Source organism: Salmo trutta, chromosome 5 (assembly GCF_901001165.1).
Source record: "Salmo trutta chromosome 5, fSalTru1.1, whole genome shotgun sequence".
Classification (NCBI taxonomy): domain Eukaryota; kingdom Metazoa; phylum Chordata; class Actinopteri; order Salmoniformes; family Salmonidae; genus Salmo; species Salmo trutta.
This window is the reverse complement of record NC_042961.1, coordinates 66278500-66304362: the sequence shown is the minus strand read 5'-3', so window position 1 is coordinate 66304362 and position 25863 is coordinate 66278500. Positions and strand designations below refer to the sequence as shown.

At 40.4% G+C, this 25863-nt stretch overlaps 3 protein-coding genes and 2 long non-coding RNA genes across 7 annotated transcripts in view; 3 read left to right on the top strand and 2 right to left on the bottom strand.

The window, feature by feature from the left end:
• The window catches only part of LOC115194861 (equistatin-like), a 364924-nt gene that overhangs the window by 49343 nt on the left and 289718 nt on the right, over positions 1–25863 (top strand). The gene's annotated exons all lie outside the window — the stretch shown is intronic.
• The window catches only part of LOC115194830 (equistatin), a 360364-nt gene that overhangs the window by 59007 nt on the left and 275494 nt on the right, over positions 1–25863 (top strand). The gene's annotated exons all lie outside the window — the stretch shown is intronic.
• On the top strand, positions 432–2063 carry LOC115194829 (ladderlectin-like). The gene is made up of 4 exons (XM_029754745.1): positions 432–486; positions 892–1062; positions 1697–1808; positions 1954–2063. Exons 1-4 carry the CDS (start codon positions 448–450, stop codon positions 2043–2045), a joined length of 414 nt encoding a protein of 137 aa, XP_029610605.1. The 5' UTR covers positions 432–447; the 3' UTR covers positions 2046–2063.
• On the bottom strand, positions 10718–12180 carry LOC115194879 (uncharacterized). 2 transcript variants are annotated; one of them, XR_003878528.1, is made up of 3 exons: positions 11926–12180; positions 11695–11790; positions 10718–10853 (listed from the first exon to the last, which is right to left on the bottom strand). It is a non-coding gene; the product is annotated as an uncharacterized LOC115194879 (long non-coding RNA). The 2 variants fall into 2 exon arrangements; XR_003878527.1 differs by lacking the exon at positions 10718–10853 and adding an exon at positions 11453–11577 and having other exon boundaries at positions 11926–12174.
• LOC115194883 (uncharacterized) lies at positions 21456–21924 on the bottom strand. 2 transcript variants are annotated; one of them, XR_003878535.1, is made up of 3 exons: positions 21827–21924; positions 21645–21740; positions 21456–21571 (listed from the first exon to the last, which is right to left on the bottom strand). It is a non-coding gene; the product is annotated as an uncharacterized LOC115194883 (long non-coding RNA). The 2 variants fall into 2 exon arrangements; XR_003878534.1 differs by having other exon boundaries at positions 21456–21513.

Here is a 25863-nt window from a genome sequence, read left to right as displayed (position 1 = left end):
GCATTTTTACATTTGTGAACTAGGCCTCTATTACTCCAGTATGAGTGGAGAGAAATACCTGCCCAGAAGTTCTCCTCAGCCCTGCTTAGGGAATAGGTTGGCATTTAGGAAAGCAGACATATTCCTCTTCTAATCTGCTGTATGTGGAGTTGAATCTGGTTTTGATGGCTTCACTCTTTATTCTCTCAGGAGACTCCATGACCATGTTGACCAGTCTTCTGATTCTCAGTGCTGCCTTTGCTCTAGGAGATGCAGGTAAGAGTCCACTTTTCTTCACTCATTCTGTATTTTTCTTGTAGCATAGGTGACTGACTGATCTACAAATAATATTGTAGCTGTGATTTGTACACTGGTGTTTAAAGCCACATGTAACTTCTCTGTACAGATTCAATTCTTGAAGAAGACTTGTGTCCTTGCGGTTGGACCAAATATGGATCACGCTGCTTAATGTTTGTAAAGACTACAAGGAGCTGGCCTGAAGCAGAGGTATAACCCTTACCATCTACTGTGAATTTGAAGAGGAAGTGTAGATGAAATTAGCTCTATGACTTTACCTTAACGGTAATACTTTCTTAAATGGTAACACATGACTGATGTGAAATACTGAACATCCCTTTAAGATGGGAATTTTCTATACATATTTAATGTGGAGTCTTGCCTCCTGTATACTGGAACCCACAGGACATGGTTTAAGACAGCGGTAAACTAATATCTTTAAGAGTGTTTTAAAAGTGGAATTAGTTGTGGTGGTCAATATTTGGTTGAGTCCAGAAGACAAATTCTCAGCAACACTGACTAATACATGAAATGTCTTTGTTCCATCTACTGCTCGGCTGTCATTGTAGATAATTTTCTTAACAGACTTGCCTTGTTAAATACTTTCTTCTCTAGCGGCACTGTGTGTCCCTTGGTGATAAACTGGTGTCTGTACCCAACGTTGTGGAGTACCTGGGCGCAAACCTGGCATCTGTGCACAGCTCAGAGGAAGATCAGTTTCTACAGCTCTTGGTCAAGATTGTTGGTTTCCCTCCTACCTGGATTGGAGGATTTTATTCTGTTAAGGTGGGACCATTAAGCACAGTGTTCTATAGAGCCATTACTGCAAGGAACTCCGTTCCATCTCATATTGCTCAAGTGAAGAGCAAACCTGGATTCAAAAAATAAACGTGAGGTGTGGCATGTAGGCACCTGTAATTATTTTTTGTAGTTCTGTCAGTTGTGTAATGCTATTTTGTGTGGACCCCAGGAAGAGTAGCTGCTGCTTGTTAACAGCTACTGATATGGGTTCCATACAAAATATTAAGAGTAGCTGTTAAGACCATGGGGCCAATAAAGGCAAGGCTGCTAGTTTGAATCCCAGAGCTCACTCCGTGAAATCTGACGTGCCCTTGAGCAACGCCCTTAACCTAATTGATCCTGTAAGTCATTCTAGATGAGAGAATCTACTAAATTACATTTAACTGTCAACTTCAGTAGGAGGCTTTTATACACATGTGAAACGGTTCTAGGTAAGTATAACTGTGATCAATTCTGGACAGTCTTCTTGTAAACATGTGTATGGTCTTTGAAATGCATTGGGATGATTGCAGATGTGAGGATTTTGAAGTAGTGGTAGCTTTAACTGTTTTGTTGTTTCAGGTGGTAGACGTAGGACTACATTTAGTTTGTATTCTGAAACCCCACTTTCCCCCCTCAGGACAGGCGGTGGTTCTGGAGCGATGGCTCCGACTTTGATCACCAGAACTGGGCAAAAGGAAGGCCCGGCAATGTTGGTGCCGGAGAGACTTGTATTCATATCAACTTTGGAGGTACAGTAATCCCAGTATCATTCATTGATCCAGTCATCAAATTAAACTTTATTCCCAGTTCATTTAACAATTGACTCTCATGTACACTTTCCTACTGTTGTGTCTGTGTACAGCTGAATATTTTGGTTCTGTGTTTTGTCTTCAGGTCAAAAGCGCTGGAACAATGCTTTATGTGGAAGGAGCTTGCCCTCGGTGTGCTCCCTGAGACTCCTGCCGCTTCGCCAGACTATACATTAAAAGCAGAAATGCTATTCCGTAGTGTCTGCATCCTCAATACTTCATAGTAACGTCAAATACTTTGCTGCTAAATTACATTTCAGTTAGTACACAAATGTTGAGGATTTGCTTGCAGCCAATAAAATGTGTACACTATTTTGTCTCATGAGCTATTGAACATAGTACTTTTTCTTACTGGTCCCTTGTGGGACTCAAACCCACAACCCCAATGTTGCAAGTACCATGCTTGACTGCGCCACCAGGACTTAACTTTATGTAAATGTGGAACTGTGACATGCCGCAATATGTTTAGGGTACTGACGGTTGAAAAGACATGTTTAACCTGTCATGAAGTTCTTTTGATTATAAATGTTTCATAAGTTGAGTGTTTTAGAGCTGAGAAGGTAATTAAGCGTTATGCCTGTCTTTTGTCACCTCTAAGAGGTGGTTTTTATTCACCTAGGCAAGTCCACTTCCTTGTTTACCATGACAACCTACTCTGGATGGCGCTACGCCAATTGTGCGCCACCCTATGGGACTCCAAATCACGGCTGAATGTGCTACAGCCTGGAGATGAACCAGATACTGTAGTGACTCCTCTTGCACTGAGATACAGTGCCTTTGACCGCTGTGCCACTCAGGCGCAGGTTCCTGGAGTATCCTTTAGGGTTTCTTCAAATTGCAACTAGGGGAACCTTTATGTTCAGAGAACCTGTTAAGTGATCCTTGAAGAGAAAATATAGTCATGAGGTGACATGCAAGTCCAACATTTGGTATCTGGGGTGTTGCTGTTCTCTATCCAAAGCCAAAATGCTCACCGTGCACAGCAGAACAGGATTCCGGTTATATTCAGCGGTGTAGGGAGGTCAAAGTCTGAACATTGTTATTATACAGATTAACAAGCACACGACAGAATTCATGCCTTGATTTTTGTGGTGACAGAACTTTTGCTAATAGTTTTCATACTTTGTCCATAATGTAGAGTCCTTTGTGGTTTTCATTGAGTTAAAGGATGGTAAAAGTTCAGTCTTCTGCACGCAATACAGCTAACCTTATCTTAACTCATGATAATCCATTGAATTATGTCCATTCTCCTAAAATGAACAGAATAGATGGTATCAAACAATATTTATATCATGCAATGCAGCGGTCCCCAACCTTTTCTATTCGGACCGGTTTAATGTCAGACAAAATTTTCACGGACCGGCCTTTAACCTCTCTGGCGCATGTTTATCCGACTCAATATCAAACCAATCTCAACCTGTTTATCTGCTCTTAAACCTATGGAGTCTACAGAACAATATATAGATTGTTCGTATGGGTTCTAGAGAACGATACAGATTGTTCATATGGGATGTAGATAAATGTACGTTCTATAGAATAATAATATTGATGGTTCGTTTGAGGATTGTTGTCTGCAAAATCAATAAGGAATGCTCAGTACTGTTCAACAACGTGGCTATGTGTTACGGTTGTGTGGAGAGATGGACCAAGGCGCAGCGTGCTCTGAGTTCCACATCTTTATTTTTGTGAAACTTAGAAAAACAAACAACGAACCGTAACAGAAGAGGTGCAGCATGCACTAACTCAAAATAAGATCCCACAAAACACAGTGGGGAAATGGCTGTCTAAATATGATCCCCAATCAGAGACAATGATATACAGCTGCCTCTGATTGGGAACCATACCAGGCCAACTGTCATAATCTTCGTCGTGTTGAGGAAAGGAGGACCAAAATGCAGCGGGATTGTGGACACGTTTTATTACTGACAAAGACAAGAGTAAAGCATCCACTTGACAAACAAAACAATAAATGATACTCACGACACAAACCAGTTTTGCAGGCTCACAAACGCAGTGCAAAAACAATCTCCCACAAAAGACACATACAAACACACCCTAATATATGGGACTCTCAATCAAAGGCAAATGGACAACACCTGCCTTCAATTGAGAGTCCCAACCCCAATTAACCACACATAGACATACAACAGCTAGATCAAACATAGACATACATAACAAGGAACAGTGCCCAAAAACCCCGGAATACACAAATCAAATCCCCTACAACAAACACACCACCCCGAATACCATAAAACAAATACCCTCTGCCACGTCCTGACCAAACTACAATACCAATTAACCCTTATGCTGGCCAGGACGTGACACCAACATAGAAATAGAACAACCTAGGATAACCCACCCTAGTCACACCCCAACCTAACAAACATAGAGAATAAAAGGCTCTCTATGGTCAGGGTGTGACACTATGGTTATTCTAATACTCCACAGATATATCAATAAATCAATCAATCCATTCATTATTGATGATTGGTTGATTTGATTGATTGAGCTAAAAGGCAACTTGAGACTTTACACTTGGATGAGGTATTTATTCAACCATCCAATTTTTCAGAAGAAAAATAATACTGGGTGCTTTCCAAATTGCTCCCTATGCCCCCAGGGCAATAGTAGTGCACTACGTAGGGAACAGAGTGCTATTTGGGAGACGACCACAGTTGCAAGATAACATGGAAGAGTATATATATTTGGGAATTCACTTTATTATTAATACTGATCAATAACCTTTTGCAAACTAACTATCGGTGCTGTTTTCACACCCTCATTAGAAAAAAACAAAAAAATATGACATTTTAGAAGTAGGGCTCAGCACGATTTAAATTCAAAGGTAATTTCCGATTGAGAACTTTTACCGTGAAGGCAGCGTTTACCATGAATGCAATCTCCAGGAACGCGGGAACATTGCCTTTAAATTTCTATTATTACGCTGTAGCGTAGGTCTTCATGAATCGAGCCCTTAATATTTGATTAATAATTTTCTTGTTAAGGATTCCAAATGAGTTTCTTTATTATTAAGTTTGCTGTTGCTTGTCACTACAATAACATATCACTCATAATGGAATACCAGAGTATTCTAGAACAATTCCAGTGTTTTCTAGAAGAAAAAGAAGAAGAAAAAACATAGTATTCTAGAAGATCTCAACGGAACTCAACCAAAACAATGGAATTGCCATGGAAATGCTTGGGGGAAACGGCCATGGGGGAAAGATCCCGAATCTCTTCATTTCCCCCCAGCAAAATTAGTTTACATTTAGGCTATTGTTAATATTTGCATTTCACACTATGTTGAGGTAAAAATCAGAGAATAATGCTTGTATGGATGTCAACCCCAACACGTCATCATTACCAATCAACTGCATTACAGTTAAAAAACTTCCACTACCAATTTCTGTATGCTAATGATGCTAACCAGTTATACGAATGGGAGTTCGTTTAGCAGTCATTTAGCAGTCATTTCTTAAATCTGAAAAGGGACAACTTCTACATGTCATGCAGCGAAAACAGCCAAATATATCCAAATCGGACTTAAGTAACCACATTGTGGGCCTCTTACAATACATAAATCATGACGGATTTGATGAATATCCACTCTGTTACATCAGATTTCTTGAATGTGAGCCAATCTGGTCAACGGAACATATGTGTTCCATTGACTCCTTTACCGCATCTGTCTGTTAGGATCCAACAAACAGTGTTCTGTTAGAATCATATTTAGAGTTCCAAAATTCCGGGAAGTTCCCTAAAAAAATCAACACAGGTTTTCCAGAAATCCTGGTTGTAAGATTCCCGGAATCAGGAGGGAATATGCAGGAAATCCTAGAATTTTATAACTTGGATTTCTGGAAAGTCTGCATCGAAATATGGGAAAATTAACCTCTCTGGCGCATGTGGGACGAATTCGTCCCACCTACGTAACAGCCACTTCAATCCAGTGGCGCGATTTTTGAATCGTTTGAAATACTATTACTTCAATTTCTCAAACATATGACTATTTTACAGCTATTTAAAGACATGAATCTCGTTAATCTAACCACACTGTCCGATTTCAAAAAGGCTTTACAACGAAAGCAAAACATTAGATTATGTCAGGAGAGTGCCCAGCCAGAAATAATCAGACACCCATTTTTCAAGCTAGCATATCATGTCACATAAACCCAAACCACAGCTAAATGCAGCACTAACCTTTTATGATCTTCATCAGATGACACACCTAGGACATTATGTTATACAATACATGCATGTCTGTTCAATCAAGTTCATATTTATATCAAAAACCAGCTTTTTACATTAGCATGTGACGTTCAGAAAAAGCATACCCCCCGCAAACTACCGGGGAATTTACTAACAGTTTGCTAAATTACTCACGATAAACGTTCACAAAAAGCATAACAATTATTTTAAGAATTATAGATACAGAACTCCTCTATGCACTCGATATGTCCGATTTTAAAATAGCTTTTCGGATGAAGCACATTTTGCAATAATCTAAGTACATAGCCCGGCATCACAGGGCTAGCTATTTAGACACCCACCCAGTTCAGCCTTCACCAAAATCACATTTCCTATAAGAAAAATGTTCTTACCTTTCTTGTTCTTCGTCAGAATACACTGTCAGGACTTCTACTTCAATAACAAATGTAGGTTTGGTCCCAAATAATCCATCGTTATATCCAAACAGCGACGTTTTGTTCGTGAGTTCTAGACACTATCAGAATGCTACATCACGGTCTCGCGCATGGCACATGGCGTGACAAAAAATGTCTAAATATTCCATTACCGTACTTCGAAGCATGTCAACCGCTGTTTAAAACCAATTTTTATGCCATTTATCTCGTAGAAAAGCGATAATATTCCGACCGGGAATCTGCAATGAGCCTAAACAGCCGAATGAAATTTCTCCACGGGGACGAATCGTGCACGCGCCTCATTCAATGGTCCTCTGATCGGCCACTTACCAAAGGCGATAATCTGTTTCAGCCTGAGGCGGCCTCGTCATCCTTCATGTTTTTCCCGGGTTCTGAGAACCTATTGGAGCCCTGGGAATTGTCACGTTACAGCTAAGATCCTTACTTTTCAATAAACAGATGCAAGACGCACGACTCCTTGTCAGACAGGCCACTTCCTGCATGAAACCTTGTCAGGTTTTTGCCTGCCATAGGAGTTCTGTTATACTCACAGACACCATTCAAACAGTTTTAGAAACTTTAGGGTGTTTTCTATCCAAACCTGAACAATAATATGCATATTCTAGCTTCTGAGTTGGTGTAGGAGGCAGTTAAAAATGGGCACATATTTTTTCCAAAATTCTCAATACTGCCCCCTAGCCCAAACAGGTTTTAAGGTGTGGCGGCTAAATACACAAAATAAAATGATACGACCGGCATAAAAACGGGTATTTTTTAATTATAATAAACGTGAATCCACTGTGTACTCGTATTCAACTTTATTAGTAGCGTCCTCGTAACATCGCAACATAACATGAGTAACGTCCTCTCTGCCCCCTAACGCTCTCTGGTCACTATGGTAACGTTTAAACATGCCTTAAAAATAAGATACAGCACAAAAATAAAGTGCATGAAAAATACAACTCACCATAACGCTAAATCAGTGGGAGCCCTGAGCTTGTTTCTCTGCAACGAGACAGTCCCATCTAGGGGTAATGGGAGACAATGACACCCGAAGTGTGTTGCTTATGTCTTATGTCCAGTCTACTCCGTAATTTTGTTTTGGTTGCTGTCACTGCAGAAAATCCCGCTTCACACAAATAGGATGTCGGAAATGGCAACAGGGTTTTCCATGCTGTTGTGGCGATCTCAGGGTTATTCTGCCGTGACTTTAATACAGAACACCGGCAGAGTTGTCTCGAACATACTTTTAAGGCCGCGGTCATTTGCGATCTCCAGCAGTTATTCTTCTTGCATAGACATGCTGGAATCACCTGGTTTGTTGACAAATGGGTCGCGGATCCATTCCTTGGCAGTTCCTGGGTCTTTTGTGGTTGGGAAGTAGCGCTCAAACTCTTTTAAAAGCAAAGACAGGTGATCGTGCACCAGCTCGGGCTCAGTCTCTTCCAAAATCCCCGCCAATGTTTGAAACATGTCAAATATACCTCTGTTCACGCGCCGTCCCCACGAATCCAGTTTGGCTTTAAATGCAGCTACTTTATCTGCCAACTTGAAGACAGTTGAAAACAGTTGTCATTTTCCCCTGAAGTGACCGATTGAGTTCATTGAGCAGGTTGAATATGTCGCACAAGTAAGCGAGTTTTGCAACCCATTCCTCGTCACTGAAATGTGCTGCCAGCGGTGATTTTTTTCCTGAGAGAAATCTCTGCAGCGGCTCTTGTAATTCAAACACTCTGGCCAGCGATCTCGCTCGGAATAACCATCTTATTTCTGTGCTTCGCGTTCATTTTTCATTATAAAACATTGTTCAGACTCAGATAATAAATAAAACGGAAATAATGTAAGTTATTTATTCTTTCTCTGCGGCCCGGTACCAAATGACCCACAGACCGGTACCGGTCCACGGCCCGGGGGTTGGGGACCGCTGATGCAAGGGACAAACCTCACCTTGATCTTTCCCTTTCAGTTAAGCGCCTGCTACTGTCCATTCAAATCGAAATGTTTGTTAGGCAGGTAGGTTCCTGCAAACCCCCCTCCAGCTAAGGAGGTTCCTTGATGAACCCCACCTTCTATGGGGTTCTTGGACAAACCTTTCTGGGGCTATTTTCAGTGCCAAGAACCGTAATGTTCTTCAAAGTACTGCGGACCTTAGAACTCTAGTGAAACCCCACATTTTTATTGTACTCTGACTAGGATTCAAAAGGCACTCGCACGTCTCTTTGTTGCAGGTGCATGGTTTTTGAATAAGATGAAGAACACTGTTCATGCTAGTCTCACTGCTCTAAAGCTGTACGTATCGGCCTTGTCAGAGCTTTCAGTGTTCACAACCTGCACCTCTATGTTGATATTGCTCCAACCACATCCATTCAATGCATCCAATGGGGTTGGAGTATGAGAGAAAATAAGTGTTACCCAAAAATAACAATGTGCGTTTCATGAGTATTCTAATAAAGTGTGTACATAACGTGTCAAACAAGACTAAAATCGCACAGAGTACATAGACCTATCAAGTAAGTTTCCTTACAAGAATAAAACATGAGTAAACTAAAGTGGCAGCATTAATTCATGTTCACATTTACAACATAAATAGGCATTTCATCATTAAGACCTTTTGGGAATAATGAGGGTGAAAATCCCTAAACAATCTTCAAAAGACACTGATTTGACCCCACCATCAAAAGACACTGATATGACCCCAGAATCAAAAGACACTAATATCAAAAGACAATATGGCGGTTGTTTTGCTTTTCACACAAGCCTCACCTGAAGGTAGACCAGTTAAAAAAATGAAAAGACATATACAGTTTATTAGGTACACCCCTCTAGTACTGGGTTGGATTGCCTCCAGAAAAGCTTGAGTTCTTCAGGGCTTGGAAACATTGCTCAATTGGTATCAAGGGACTTAACGTGTACCAGGGAAACATCAATCCACCTCCTCCACCAGCCTGTACCGTTGACACCAGGCAGGATGTGGCCGTGGACTGATGCTGCTTCCACCAAATCCTGACTCTGCCATTAGCATGACGCAACAGGAACCGAGATTCATCGGGCCAGGCGATGTTTTCCACTCCTCAATTGTCCAGCTTGCATGATACCTGACATTCTCTTTTGACGTTTCATCAACGAGCTGTTTTCACCCTAAAGTACTGCCACTGATTGGATGCTTTTTGTTTGTCGCAACATTCCCCTTGCTGACAGGTGTATAAAATCGAGCAAGCAACCACGCAATCTCCAGAGACAAACGTTGGCAGAAGAATTGCCTTACAGAAGAGCTCAGTGACCTTCAATGTGGAACCTTCATAGGAAGCCACCTTTTCAACAAGTCAGTTTGTAAAAAGTCTGCCAGGAGAACGCTAACTGCCCGAATGCATAGTGCCAACTGTAAAGTTTGTTGGAGGAATAACGGTCTGGTGCTGTTCATGGTTCGGGCTAGGCCCCTTAATTCCAGTGATAAACAATCTTAACGGTGCTGCATACAATGACATTGTAGACAATTCTGTGCTTCCAACTTGTGGCATCAGTTTGGGGAAGGCACTATCCTGTTTCAGCATGACAATCCCCCCGTGCAGGTTTATCGAGATTGGTGTGGAAGAACTTGACTGGCCTGCACAGAGCCCTGACCTCAACCCCATTCAATACTTTTGGAATGAATTGTAACTCCAACTGTGAGCCAGGCCTAATCGCCTAAAATCAGTGCCTGACCTCTAATGCTCATGGCTGAATGGAAGCATGTCCCCGCAGCAATGTTCCAACATCTAGTGCAAAGCCTTCCCAGAAGAGTGGAGGCTGTTATAGCAAAAACAGGCCCAACTCAATGATTTTGGAATGAGATGTTTGACAAGCAGGTGTCCACATACTTCTGGTCATGTGGTGTGTGTTTTAGTTAGCAAATTATAGGCTGAACATTTCCTTACCCCTCAAGTTATTAATTCCCCTTCACCTAGGGCAATGATGTGAATCACCCATACTTTCATGCTAGCTAATACTGTACTAACCATGTTCATTTTCTGGCAAGTTGCCTCCAAATACTGGCATGAACATGAAGTACCCTAACCATGATTAGATTAGTCTGGCCCCAAAAGATCAGAAGGAAGCAAATGTAACAAAACCAGGAGATATGAACCATATTTCATCAAGTCATCCTACAAGTTCTAATACAACATTTACTCATGTAAAGACCAAGAGCATGTACTTTATTTTACAGGATGATATAATGCCTGAAGCAAACAATGGAATGATTTAGTGAAATGTGAAGATGTAGATTCAGTAAAGGGGTCTTTCATCCCTCTGTGGCCTGGAACAATTCTTCAGCCTCAGAGTAGCATGGTTCTGACTGTGGACTCTGTATATATTGGAATGACATTTTGATGTCTATGGAGGACCAAAGCTGCCATAGAGTTAAATGAATATATAAAGAGAAATCCACAAAAAAAGGAAATACTGACAGATTTGATTCCACAGTCAACGTCCTGCAATCAGAGTTAGGATGCTAATATTTGTAAACTCTTTCAGTTGTTTTCTGTGGGTGTCACTGAGTAACCTGATGCCCCATATCATGGACCCTAAGATCATAGGAGTAAAAAAAACAACCTTGCCTGTGCACGTGACTAACCCCACAACCCACTTCTAAACTGTCCATCTTTCTGATTTCCACCAATCAGAGTTGATGTCAGAGTGATTAGAGGGACAATAGAGTGCTGAGTACCAGGCAGTTAGCAAGTGTGGTAGGCTACTAATGACCATCACCAGCATCAGAGCTTGGAGAAGCCTAATTACTAAATGGTCACGTGGAATTTGACTGCCTTCATGTCCTGTAACCACCGGTGTGTGGGGGTAATACAGTCACCATAACAGCCCTACTCCTTCCTCCATTTCCCAGAACTGGACTGGTTCAGATAAATTGTTCAGCATATCACACCAACAATAAAGAAGCAAATCATCAACAGTTAAATCTCTGGATTTCTTTATTTATTTGTATGGAATGTGAATCAGTTCCTGTAGTACAGTAAAGAAAACTGTCAGTCTTTTCAACGTCTTCGTTCCAACATTTTTGTCTACGGCCACAGCTACAATTACAGACAAAAACAACAACAACATAAACATTAACATCCAGCTGCAAAGAAATAACATTTAGTGAATGAGTGAGAGTGTGTGTGTGTTTGTTTCTTTGTGTGTATATACACCTTGCTGGAACAGTTGCTAGCAGTTGATAGCAGTGCCTGGTGGGGTCTCCGTACCCTGGATCTTCTTTCCAGTACTGGTCACACACCAACAGTAACCTACCAGAAAAAGCCATGTTAAAAACCTGTTACAAATACAATATTTACACATTTTACTGTAACACATTGAATTGTCACATTCAACTGAATTGGAGAATTTACTGTGTGCTTCTGTGTATGTGCGTCAGTGGTAACCTGTAGAGCTCCAACATTGCTCAGGGGTGTATTGTCCATCGTCATCACAAGTCGGGATAAAGGCTCCAATTGGGCCATTTATCACGGCATCTCTAGCACGCTCACAGCGAGTCTTGTGTCGTATCATACCATCTGGATAAACAGGTAACATACATTGTAATGTTGACATAACATTGCTGGACATACATTCTGGATGCTTGGGCTGTCAATCTCAATCTTATACATCTCTGGATCAAGAGAAGTGGCAGGCGGTTAGAGAGTTGGGCCAGTTACTGAAAGATTGCTAGTTTGAATCCCTGAGATGAGAAGTTGAAATATCTGTCTATGTGCCCTTGAGCAAGGCACAACCTTAATTTATAGTGTCACAGCTGACCTTTTTAACCTCTCTAGGGTAAGTGGGATGAAATCGTCTATTCAACAGCCAGTGAAAAATCAGAGAACCACATTTAAAACCACAAAATGTCATAATTCAAAGTTCTCAAACATAGGACTAATTTACACCATTTTATAGATACACTTCTCCTGAATCGAACCTTGTTGTCCGATTTCCAAAAGGCTTTACAGCGAAAGCAAAACATTAGATTATGTTAGGAGAGTACATCGACACAATAACCACACAGCCATTTTCTAAGCAACTAGCATGCATCACAAATACCCAAACCACAGCTAAATGAAGCACTAACCTTTGACGATCTTCATCAGATGACACTCCTAGGACATTATGTTATACAATACATGCATTTTTTTGTTCGATAAAGTTCATATTTATATATATAAAATCAGCATTTTACAGTGGCGCGTGACGTTCAGAAAATATTTTCCCTCCAATACTGTCGGTGAATCAACATCACTATGTACAAAAATACACGTCATAAACTTTGGTAAAATATTATACTATCATTCAAAGAATTATAGAATTAACATCTCGTGAATGCAACCGCATTGCCAGATTTCAAAATAACTTTACTGGGAAATCACGCTTTGCAATAATCTGAGTACTGTGCTAAGAAAAATACACTAGGCGATACAGATAGCCGCCATGTTGGAGTCATCTAAATTCATAAATAGTATTAGAAATATTCACTTACCTTTGATGATTTTCATCAGAAGGCACTTCCTTGAATCCCAGATACTCAACAAATGTTGTTTTGTTCGATAAAATCCATAATTTATGTGCAAATAGCTCCTTGTGGTTCGCGTGTTCAGTAGGCTACTCAAAATGTACGAAGCGCGCGGAAAATGTCACGACGAAAAGTAAAAACAAAATCGATTTACGTTCGTTCAAACATGTCAAACGTTGTATAGCATAAATCTTTAGGGCCTTTTTCAATCAGAACTTCAACAATATTCCAACCGGACCATTGCATTGTCTTATAAAACGTTTTGGAACAAAGCAGCCACCCACATGAACGCACGCCTATGTAGTGATGGCCCTCCCCTTGTAACCAACTTTCCAGGCTTCTCCTTTGGTCTGTGTTTACCGGAGAAGACTCAAAATGAACCCTAACTCACTGTGTGTTTGATTGGCAATGACTTGAAAGGACTACAAGCACCAGAATTCTCACTTCCTGCTTAGATTTTCTCAGTTTTTTGCCTGCCATATGACTTCGGTTATACTCACAGACATCATTCAAATAGTTTTAGAAACTTCAGAGTGTTTTCTATCCAAATCTACTAATAATATGCATATTCTAGTTCCTGGGCCCGAGTAGTAGGCCGTTTAATTTGGGTACGTTTTTCATCCGGCCGTGAAAATACTGCCCCCTACCCTAGTGAGGTTAAGTATACTGAAGTATCAACATTAAATGTAATTGATCAAATATACTTAACCTGTTATGGATAGGGGGCAGTATTTTCACGGCCGGATAAAAAACATACCCGATTTAATCTGATTATTACTCCTGCCCAGAAACTAGAATATGCATATAATTTTTAGCCTTTAGTTTCTAAAACTGTTTGAATGGTGTCTGTGAGTATAACAGAACTCATTTGGCAGGCCAAAACCTGAGAAGATTCTGTACAGGAAGTACCCTGTCTGACCATTTCTTGCCCTCCTTGATCATCTCTATCCAAAACAGAGGATCTCTGCTGTTACGTGACACTTCCTACAGCTCCCATGGGCTCTCAGAAGGCGGCAAAAAGCTGAATGGTGGCTTTGCAGGCCCTGGCTGAAAAACATTAGCGCGTTTGGATATTGGCCGGTCAGAGTACTATGAGACTGAGGCTAGTGCACGAGGGGACACCATGTTTTTATTTTCTCTCTCTTTGTACTAAAACACGATTTCCCGGTCGGAATATTATCGCTTTTTTACGAGGAAAATGGCATAAAATTGATTTTAAACAGCGGTTGACATGCTTCGAAGTACGGTAATGGACTATTTAGACATTTTTTGTCACGAAACGCGTCGGGCGCGTAACCCTTCGTCACCCTTGGATAGTGTCTTGAACGCACGAACAAAACACCGCTATTTGGATATAACTATGGATTATTTTGAACCAAACCAACATTTGTTGTTGAAGTAGAAGTCCTGGGAGTGCATTCTGACGAAGAACAGCAAAGGTAATAACATTTTTCTTATAGTAAATCTGACTTTGGTGAGGGCTAAACTTGATGGGTGTCTAAATGGCTAGCCCTGTGATGCCGGGATATCTACTTAGAATATTGCAAAATGTGCTTTCACCGAAAAGCTATTTTAAAAATCGGACATAGCGAGTGCATAGAGGAGTTCTGTATCTATAATTCTTAAAATAATTGTTTTTTGTGAACGTTTATCGTGAGTAATTTAGTAAATTCACCGGAAGTGTTCGGTGGGACTGCTAGTTCTGAACGTCACATGCTAATGTAAAAAGCTGGTTTTTGATATAAATATGAACTTGACTGAACAAAACATGCATGTATTGTATAACATAATGTTGTAGGCGTGTCATCTGATGAAGATCATCAAAGGTTAGTGCTGGATTTAGCTGTGGTTTGGGTTTATGTGACATATACTTGCTTGGAAAATGGCTGTGTGATTATTTGTGTCTATGTACTCTCCTAACATAATCTAATGTTTTGCTTTCGCTGTAAAGCCTTTTTGAAATCGGACAATGTGGCTAGATTAACGAGAGTCTTATCCTTAAAGTGGTGTAAAACAGTTGATTGTTTGAGAAAATTGAATTGTGGTATTTTAGTTGGTTTTGTATTTCGCGCCGTGCGATGCCATTGGCTGTTGGCTAGGGGTTCCGCAGGCGGAACGGTGTTCCGCTAGCGGAACGTCTGTCCTCAACAGGTTAACCTGTTGGGGCTAGGGGGCAGTATTTGCACGGCCGGATAAAAAAAACTTATCCGATTTAAACTATTTACTACTCTTGCCCAGAAACGAGAATATGCATATAATTAGTAGATTTGGATAGAAAACACTCTAAAGTTTCTAAAACTGTTTGAATGGTGTCTGTGAGTATAACAGAACTCATATGGCAGTCAAAACCCTGAGACAAATCCTAACAGGAAGTGGAAATCTGATGTGTGGAATCACATTCAAGCCTTTGCCTATGAAACACACAGGGACTGGTTACTCATTTAGCACTTCCTAAGGCTTCCACTCGATGTCAACAGTCTTTACAAAGTGGTTTGAGTCTTCTACGGTAAAAACTGACCAAACTAGAAGCCTGGAAACTTGGTCACAAGCGGAAGGCCATTACTACTATGGCGCGCATGCATGTGGGGACTGTTTTGTTCCGAAACGTTTTATAAGACAATGCAATTGTCCGCTTTGAATATTATTGAAGTTCTGATTGAAAAAGGCCCTAAAGATTTATGCTATACAATGTTTGACATGTTTGAACGAACGTAAATAGATTTTTTTTGTACTTTTAGTGGCGACATGTTCCGCGTGCTTCGTACATTTGGAGTAGCCTACAGAACGCGGAAACAACAAGGAGCTATTTCGACAAACCACCAGACCGAGCCTCCACTCCATTACGAGTTGGCTGAAGGTTTGACCATGCATTCCTCTTACTGAACTTTAACCTCTCTTGGGCAGGTGGCACCAAATCGTCCCACCTACGTAACAGCAAGTTGAATCCTGTGGCGCGATTTTCAAATACCTTAGAAATGCTATTATTTCAATTTCTCAAACATATGACTATTTTACAGCTATTTAAAGACAAGACTCTCATTAATCTAACCACACTGTCCGATTTCAAAAAGGCTTTACAACGAAAGCAAAACATTAGATTATGTCAGCAGAGTACCCAGCCAGAAATAATCAGACACCCATTTTTCAAGCTAGCATATGTCACAAAAACCCAGAAGACAGCTAAATGCAGCACTAACCTTTGATCTTCATCAGATGACACACCTAGGACATGTTATACAATGCATGCATGTTTTGTTCAATCAAGTTCATATTCATATCAAAAACTAGCTTTTTACATTAGCATGTGATGTTCAGAACTAGCATACCCCCCCAACTTCCGGGGAATTTACTAACAATTTACTAAATTACTCACGATAAACGTTAACAAAAAGAATAACAATTATTTTAAGAATTATAGATATATTACTACTCTATGCACTCGATATGTCCGATTTTAAAATAGCTTTTCGGATGAAGCACATTTTGCAATATTCTGAGTAGATAGCCCGGCATCACAGGGCTAGCTATTTAGACACCCACCAAGTTTAGCCTTCACCAAAATCACATTTACTATTAGAAAAGTTTGATTACCTTTCCTGTTCTTTGTCAGAATGCACTCCCAGGACTTCTACTTAAATAACAAATGTAGGTTTGGTCCAAAATAATCCATAGTTATGTTCCAACAGCGATGTTTTGTTCGTGCGTTCTAGACACTATCCCAATGGTAAATAACGGTCATGCGCACGGCGCATTTCGTGACAAAAGATTTCTAAATATTTCATTACCGTACTTCGAAGCATGTCAACCGCTGTTTAAAATCAATTTTTATGCCATTTTTCTCGTAAAAAAGCGATAATATTTCGACCGGGAATCTGCAATTAGGTAAACAGCCGAAAGAAAATAGTGCACGGGGTCGAATCGGGCACGCGCCAAATTCCATTCTCCTCTGATAGATCACTTGGCAAAGGCGATTATGTCTTTCAGCCTGAGGCTGCCTCGTCATCGTTCAGGTTTTTCCCGGGCTCTGAGAGCCTATTGGAGCCGTAGGAAGTGTCAAGTTACAGCTAAGATCCTGACTCTTCAATAAACAGAAGCAAGAACAACACCTTGTCAGACAGGCCACTTCCTGCATGAAATCTTCTCAGGTTTTTGCCTGCCATAGGAGTTCTGTTATACTCACAGACACCATTCAAACAGTTTTAGAAACTTTAGGGTGTTTTCTATCCAAAGCCAATAATTATATGCATATTCTAGTTACTGGGCAGAAGTAGTAACCAGATTAAATCGGGTACGATTTTAATTTGATGTGAAAATACTGCCCCCTATCCCAAAGAAGTTAAATCGGTCATTGGCACGCCCCCCCAGGGACACAGACAGGACCAGGCGTCATGTGACAAGCCTGTTCTATGTTCACGTATAAAACCCCCACCCTGATTTTCTTTCATCAGACCAGGCCTCCACTCCATGACGAGTTGGCCAATAGGTTTGACCATCCAATTCCTCTACTGAAAGTTAACTACACCACGTGGTTAACTTTTAGACTATCGATACCGACAGAATAAGAAGTCTATATTATTAGTCTGCAGCTAAGTACTCGATATCATCGAACGCGAAGACAGACGAAACACCCATTCTATAACGACATTAATGAATGTCGCTTTGAAAGACCCTTTCTAACGAAGAGAGAGAGAACTCCAACAGAACGACCTTTCCAACGAAGATCGACGACACACTGAGTGTAAATATATATATTGATCGCAATTGTTTCCGAATGAGTGAGCATTCACGTGCAAAGGATTAGCATATCAATTGTTAATATTTATCAACTCTGTAGTGTCTTCTCAGCTGCCCTTTATGACCCTTTGTTTTAAGACACCAGCCATGCCGGTTTAGCCCACTAGGGCACATTACTCCACCAATGCTTTGTAACGATAACCAACTGTTTGTATGCTTTCTGTGAATTACTTAGTTTAGTAAATCAATTATTTTAAGACAATTGATGTATGGATGACTTTTAGTAAAGGCTGGATTTGTGCAGATACAACAATTTACGACGTTTGGAATGAGACTGGACGCGAGGTAAAATACACCATTTAAACCAGAAGATAATCGGCCTATACTGTAATATAATATATGTTATAATATAGGAAAGTTATATTAGCAAAATTATAACTTTGTAATCTGAATATTTTCCTTGGTGCCCCGATCTCCTAGTTAATTACAGTTAAACGATTAATCAGTTTAAACGCGTAATAATAATAACAGGGAGTTATTTTGATAAACATGTCTTCAGTTAATGGTGCCCAAAGACACGACACCGTGCACTGCAGAACAGGATTCCCGTTATATTCAGCGGTGTAGGCAGGTCAAAGTCTGAACCCTGAACATTATTATACAGATTAACAAGCACACGACAGAATTCATGCCTTGATTTTTGTGGTGACAGAACTTTTGCTAATAGCTTTCATACCTTGTCCATAATGTAGAGTCCTATGTGGTATTCATTGAGTTAATCTAACCACGTTGTCCGATTTCAAAAAGGCTTTACGGCGAAAGCATAAAGTTAGATTATGTTAGGAGAGTACATTGACAATAGCTGTGTGTAATGTTTTGTCAATTCAAAGACAGGCATCACCAAAAGCAGAAAACCAGCTAAAATTATGCACTAACCTTTGACAATCTCCATCAGATGACACTCCTAGGACATTATGTTAGACAATACATGCATTTTTAGTTCTATCAAGTTCATATTTATATCCAAAAACAGCGTTTTACTATGGCGTTGATGTTCAGGAAGTCATTTGCCTCCAATAACCGCCAGTCAAATCAGCACAACAAATTAAATAATTACTATTCGAAAACATTGGTAAAATATTATATTGTCATTCAAAGAATTATAGATTTACATCTCTTGAACGCAACCGGATTGCCAGATTTAAAAATAACCTTACTGGGAAATCACACTTTGCAATAATCTGAGCACTGCGCCCAGAAAAATACGCTTTGCGATACAGACTAACCGCCATGTTGGAGAGATCTAAAATCGAAAATACTATGTAAATAATCCATTACCTTTGATTCTCTTCATCAGATGTCACTTCCAGGAATCCCAGGTCCATAACGAATGTAGTTTTGTTTGAAAAAGCTCATAATTTATGTCCAAAAAGCTCCGTGTTGTTAGCACATGATCTATGCCCGCCGGACTTTACTTCATGAACGAGGGGGAAAAAAATATTTACGTTCGTTCAAACATGTCAAACGTTGTATAGCATAAATCATTAGTGCCTTTTTTAACCAGAACATGAATAATAAAGGCGGACGATTGGAACGAGTACCCAACATGAACTCGCGCGCCAGAGTCTAATCGGCCACCACCGTTCCAAGGCTCTTGTTCGGTCAGATCTCACAGTATAAGACTCAAAACACTTTGTAAAGACTGGTGACATCTAGTGGAAGCCATAGGAAGTGCTCAACGATTAATAAGCCCCTGTGTGTTTCAATGGCATAGGCTTAAACGTAATTCAACACATCAGGTATCCACTTCCTGTCAGAATTTGTCTCAGGGTTTTGACTGCCATCTGAGTTCAGTTTATACTTAGACACCATTCAAACAGTTTTAGAAAATTCAGTGTTTTCTATCCAAACCTGAACAATATGCATATTCTAGCTTCTGAGTTGGTGTAGGAGGCAGTTAAAAATGGGCACATATTTTTTTCAAAATTCTCAATACTGCCCCCTAGCCCTAAGAAGTTAAAGGATGGTAAATGTGCTCTACATAAACTTTGACATGCCTCATCTGTATACCTGCAGACAAGTCTTCTGCACGCAATACAGCTAACCTTATGATTATCCATTGAATTGTGTCCATTCTCTGTTTAACATGAACACACAGGAAAATAGATGGTATCAAACTATATTTAGATCATAAGGGACAAACCTCACCTTGATCTTTCCATTTCAGTTAAGCGCCTGCTACTGTCCATTTAAATGTTTGTTGGGCAGGTAGGTTCCTTGATGAACCCCATCTTCCTTGGGGTTCTTGGATTAACCTTCTAGGCCATTTTCAGTGCCAAGAACCGTAAGGTTCTTCAAAGAACTGCGGACCTTAGAACTCTAGTTAAACCCCACATTTTTATTGTACTCTGACTAGGATTCAAAAGGCACTCGCACATCTCTTTGTTGCATGGTTTTAGTTGAATAAGATGAGGAAGAGCACCGTACATGCTAGTCTCACTGCTCTAAGGATCGGCCTCGTTAGATCTTTCAGTGTTCACAACCTGCACCTCTATGTAGACTGCTCCAAACACATCCGTTCAATGCAGCCAATGGGGTTGGAGTATGAGAGAATATAAGTGTTACCCAAAAATAACAATGTGCATGAGTATTCTAATAAAGTGTGTACATAACGTGTCAAACAAGACATCGACCTACCAAGTAAGTTGTCATTAATCATTGGGTTCTGTACAAGAATAAAACATGAGTAGACTAAAGTGGCAGCATTAATTCATGTTCACATTTACAACATAAATAGGCATTTCATCATTAAGACCTTTTGGGAATAATGAGGGTGAAAATCCCAGAACATTCTTCAAAAGACACTGATATGACCCCACCATCAAAAGACAAAATGGCAATTCTTTTGCTTTTCACACAAGCCTCATCTGAAGGTAGACAAGTTTAAATAATGAAGACATACAGTTTATTAGAGCATGTACTTTATTTTACAGGATGATATAATGCATGAAGCAAACAATGGAATGATTTAGTGAAATGTGAAGATGTAGATTCAGTAAAGGGGTCTTTCATCCCTCTGTGGCCTGGAACAATTCTTCAGCCTCAGAGTAGCATGGTTTTGACTGTGGACTCTGTATATATTGGAATGACATTTTGATGTCTATGGAGGACCAAAGCTGCCATAGAGTTAAATTAATATATAAAGAGAAATCCACAAAAAAGGAAATACTGACAGATTTGATTCCACAGTCCAAGTCCTGCAATCAGAGTTAGGATGCTAATATTTGTAAACTCTTTCAGTTTTGTTCTGTGGGTGTCACCGAGTAGGCTGACACCCCATATCATGGACCCAAGAGCCATAGGCATTAATAAGGCCTTGCCTGTGCACGTGACTAAACCCCACAACCCCCTTCTAAGCTGTCCATCTTTCTGATTTCCACCAATTAGAGTTGATGAGGGACAATAGAGTGCTGAGTACCAGGCAGTTAGCAAGTGTGGTAGGCTACTAATGACCATCACCAGCATCAGAGCTTGGAGAAGCCTAACTACTACATGGACACATGGAATTTGACTGCCTTCATGTCCTGTAACCACAAGTGTATTGGCAATACAGTCCTACTCCTTCCTCTATTTCCCAGAAATGGACTGGTTCAGATAATCACACCAACAATAAAGTAAGTAAATCAACAGTTTAATCTCTGGATTCCTTCTTGTATTGAATGTGAATCAGTTCCTGTAGTACAGTAAAGACAACTGTCAGTCTTCTACATCTTAGTTCCAACACCTTTCATCTACAATTAGACACATCAAGAACCAGCTGCAAGAAGTAACATTTAGTGAATGAGTATGTATATACACACGCACCTTGCTGGAACAGTTGCTAGCAGTTGATAGCAGTTCCTGGTGGGGTCTCTGTACCCTGGATCTTCTGTCCAGTACTGGTCACACACCAACAGTAACCTACCAGAAATAGACATGTTGCATATAAACACATTGAATTGTCACATTCAACTGAATTGGAGAATTTAGTGTGCGTCAGTGTTAACCTGTAGAGCCCGAACATTGCTTAGGGGTGTATTGTCCATGGTGGTCACACGTGGGGATGTAGGCGCCATTTGGGCCATTTATAGCAGCATCTCTAGCATCCTCACAGGGGGTCTTGGGTCGTATCACCGCGCCATCTATAGCATCCTCACAGGGGGTCCTGGGTCGTATTATAGCATCTGGACACAGGTAACATACATTGTAATGTGGACATACAATAACACTGCAGGACAATGTAAGGGCAGAATATATATTAGCCAGAATAGAGTTCCATTTCAGATGCAACCTACGTACTTCCTGGCTAAATATTGAAGTTCAGCTACATGTTTATATTGCCTATGTAGTCAAAATTCAGTGTGTCTTTCATATAACAGCTGATGAAACTAAGACTGAAAGTGGGGGTAAATTGTAGTTATTGCCTGATGATTGGATTGTCTAGCAACTATACATCCAGTTCAAAGATCAAGCCATTCATATCAGAACACCTCAGTCCAGCATCTAGACACCAATATACATCTCTGGAACTAGACGAGTGGCAGGTAGCCTAGCAGTTAGAGATAAGGCCAGAAGTTCAAGTCAGTGAGCTGACAAGTTGATATATCCATCTATGTGCCCTTCAGCAAGGCACAACCTTCATTTCTCCAGTGTCACGGTTGATAATGGCTGACCCCTCAGAGGGTGTCCATTGGAGAACCGGGTATGAATAGAAACACATGTCCAATTCACACCTGCGTATTAATACCTACATGTGTGTGAAGTAGGACGGAGCAACACCAACAGATGTTTTTATTAAAGTGTTGGTGAGTAGGTGTGAGGTATGTCACGCTTACCTCCCAGAGCAAAAGCTGTGCTGACAAGCAGAATGATGGTCAATATCGCCATGGTGATCGTCTCCTGAGAGAGAGAACAAGAGTGAGATTAGTTGAGCATTTTAAATCATCTGGAATGGCTGTGGGTACTAGAGGAGAGGTTAAGGAAACACTGTAAGTACAAACCTTAAATAACTGCCAAAGCAGCAATTTCTAAACCCAGTCCTGAGGACCCCAAGAACCAAGTAGTCGCAACACAGTGCTACTAGTCTTCTGACAGCCGCAAGTATCATTTCTTCAACCACATAGTAGATTAGCCTTGCACACAGGAATATGTATCCTTCCCAAATGACTCCTCACTCCTTATGTAGTGAACTACCTTTGACGAGGGCCTACAATGCACTACATAAGGAATGGGAAGCATTATAGATATTGTCAGAGACTACCCATTTACTGCAAAGGTACGGATTAGTCTACGCTATTAAATCCAGGGGGCCGCTCCACAAAATGTACCAAGTATATAGTGCACTACGTTTGACCAGGCCACATAACATTAAGGTACCATTTGAGATGCAGCTGAATAATGATGCACGCTCACCTTCTGCACTCTTCCAAGGGATTCACTGGTTGTCTCTCTGTTGTCTGTGAGTTATGGTCTACCTCTTCCACCTCTCCTTTTAAAGGACCTGTCACAGGTGTGACTAGTTGCCTCATTAACCCAACGAGAGATCCCGATGTTGGCCATTAGCTGGTGGTGTAAACAACTTAAGTAGAAATACTTTAAAGTAGTACTTAAGTCGTTTTTGGGGGGTAACTTTACTTTACTATTTATATTTTTGACAACTTTCACTTAACTACATTCCTAAAGAAAATAATGTACTTTTAACTCCATACATTTTCCCTGACACCCAAAAGTATTCGTTACATTTTGAATGATTAGCAGGACAGAAAAATGGTCAAATTCACACACTTATCAAGAGAATGTCCATGGTCATCCCTGCTGCCTCTGACCTGTCAGACTCACTAAACACAAATGCTTTGTTTGTAGATTGTGACTGAGTGTTGGAGTATGCCCCTGGCTATCCATAATTATATTTAAAAAAAACAAGAAAAGGAATTTGAAATGATTTATACTTTTGCTTTGATACTTAAGTATATTTGATCAATGACATTTAATATTGATACTTCAGTATATTTAAAACGGAATAATTTTAAACCTTTGCTCAAGTAATATTTTACTGGGTGATTTTAACTTTTACTTGAGAAATTTTCTCTGAAGGTATCTTCATAGGCAGTAAAGAGAGTAGTAGAGGAAGATGGCTCCAGTATCGAGGGATCCTGAGAGGCTCCTTGTGAGTATGCCGTTCCCAATAGAGAGTGATAGGAATAACGTGTTTCAGTAAGGTTGGTTTCTTAGCATTCATAGCCATGGTGATCAACTGTACCGCAGATTAGAACATAAATCACAGAAAATGTATGTTGTGGTGGCAGCTGCATAAAACTCCTTGGGTTACGAGATTTTACAGCAGAACAGTTACAAGGTGTGATGAACGATAGTGTCCCGTTCTCCCAGGCTGCCGGCCTGCTGTAGGATAAGATAGACCCAAGTAGTGGAATAGTGGTGAGGTTTTAATGGGTCTAGAATCAGATAGGGCCAATTAGTGGAATAGTGATGAGGTTATAATGGGTCTAGTATCAGATAGGGTCATGTAGTGGAACAGTGGTGAGGTTTTAATGGGTCTAGAATCAGATAGGGCCAAGTAGTGGAATAGTGGTGAGGTTATAATTGGTCTAGTATCAGATAGGGTCATGTAGTGGAATAGTGGTGAGGTTTTAATGGGTCTATAGTCAGATAGGGTCATGTAGTGGAATAGTGGTGAGGTTTTAATGGGTCTATGGTCAGATAGGGTCAAGTAGTGCAATAGTGGTGAGATTTTAATGGGTCTATAGTCAGATAGGTTCAGGTAGTGGAATAGTGGGAGGTTTTAATGGGTCTATGTTCAGACAGGTTCAGGTACTGGAATAGTGGTGATGTTTTAATGTGTGTATGGTTAGTTGGTAGGGCAATTTTTGTTTTCTGTTTTTTTTTCTATCCCTTTCCCCATTCTTTTATACCCTCCCCTTTTTTGTGTCACAAAATGTCATGAATTCACTCTCCAGAACAGGACACAGCCCACACGTTATAACTCAGTCCACGTAAACTTGCATCTCAGCCCATGTAGACTTGCGTCTTCAGAGCGTAGCTGGATTGTGCATCACTTGCAATCAATCAAATCAATCAAATGTATTTTTAAAGCCCTTCTTACATCAGCTGATGTCACAAAGTGATGTACAGAAACCCAGTCTAAAACCCCAAACAGCAAGCAATGCAGGTGTAGAAGCACGGTGGATAGGAAAAACTCCCTAGAAAGGCCAGAACCAAGGAAGAAACCTAGAGAGGAACCAGGCTATGAGGGGTGGCCAGTCCTCTTCTGGCTGTGCCGGGTGGCGATTAAAACAGAACATGGCCAAGATGTTCAAATGTTCATAGATGACCAGCAGGGTCAAATAATAATAATCACAGTGGTTGTCGAGGGTGCAACAGGTCAACAAGTCAGTAAATGTCAGTTGGCTTTTCATAGCCGATCATTCCGAGTATCTCTATCGCTCCTGCTGTCTCTAGAGAGTTGAAAACAGCAGGTCTGGGACAGGTAGCATGTGCGGTGAACAGGTCAAGGCTCCATAGCCGCAGGCAGAACTGTTGAAACTGGAGCTTCAGCACGGCCAGGAGGACTTGGGACGACACATATCTTGATGCTGGGGACCACCACCCATAAAAAAAAACGTTTCTGGCTAAAGAGACAAGACTAACAAGGGAAATCCATGAACTAATAGTACAGGTAGATAGCAATAAAAATGATACTACAGAGATACAAAATAAGTTAGAGGAAAAACAAAAAGAACTTGAGGAACTTATTCAAGAACGATCTAATGTAATCTATTACAAAAATAAAGCAAACTGGATGGAATATGGAGAAAAATGCACCAAATTCTTCCTGAATCTCCAATACAGGAACACTAACAAAAATAATTTGCAGAAACTCGTTACTGAAGACGGAGTCGTCTATGATTCTCCGAATTATCTTTTAAAAGAGGAAGCTAATTATTTTAGGCAGATGTTCACATTAGTAGCTTTGGATAGAAAACACTCAAAAGTTTCTAAAACTGTTTGAATGGTGTCTGTGAGTATA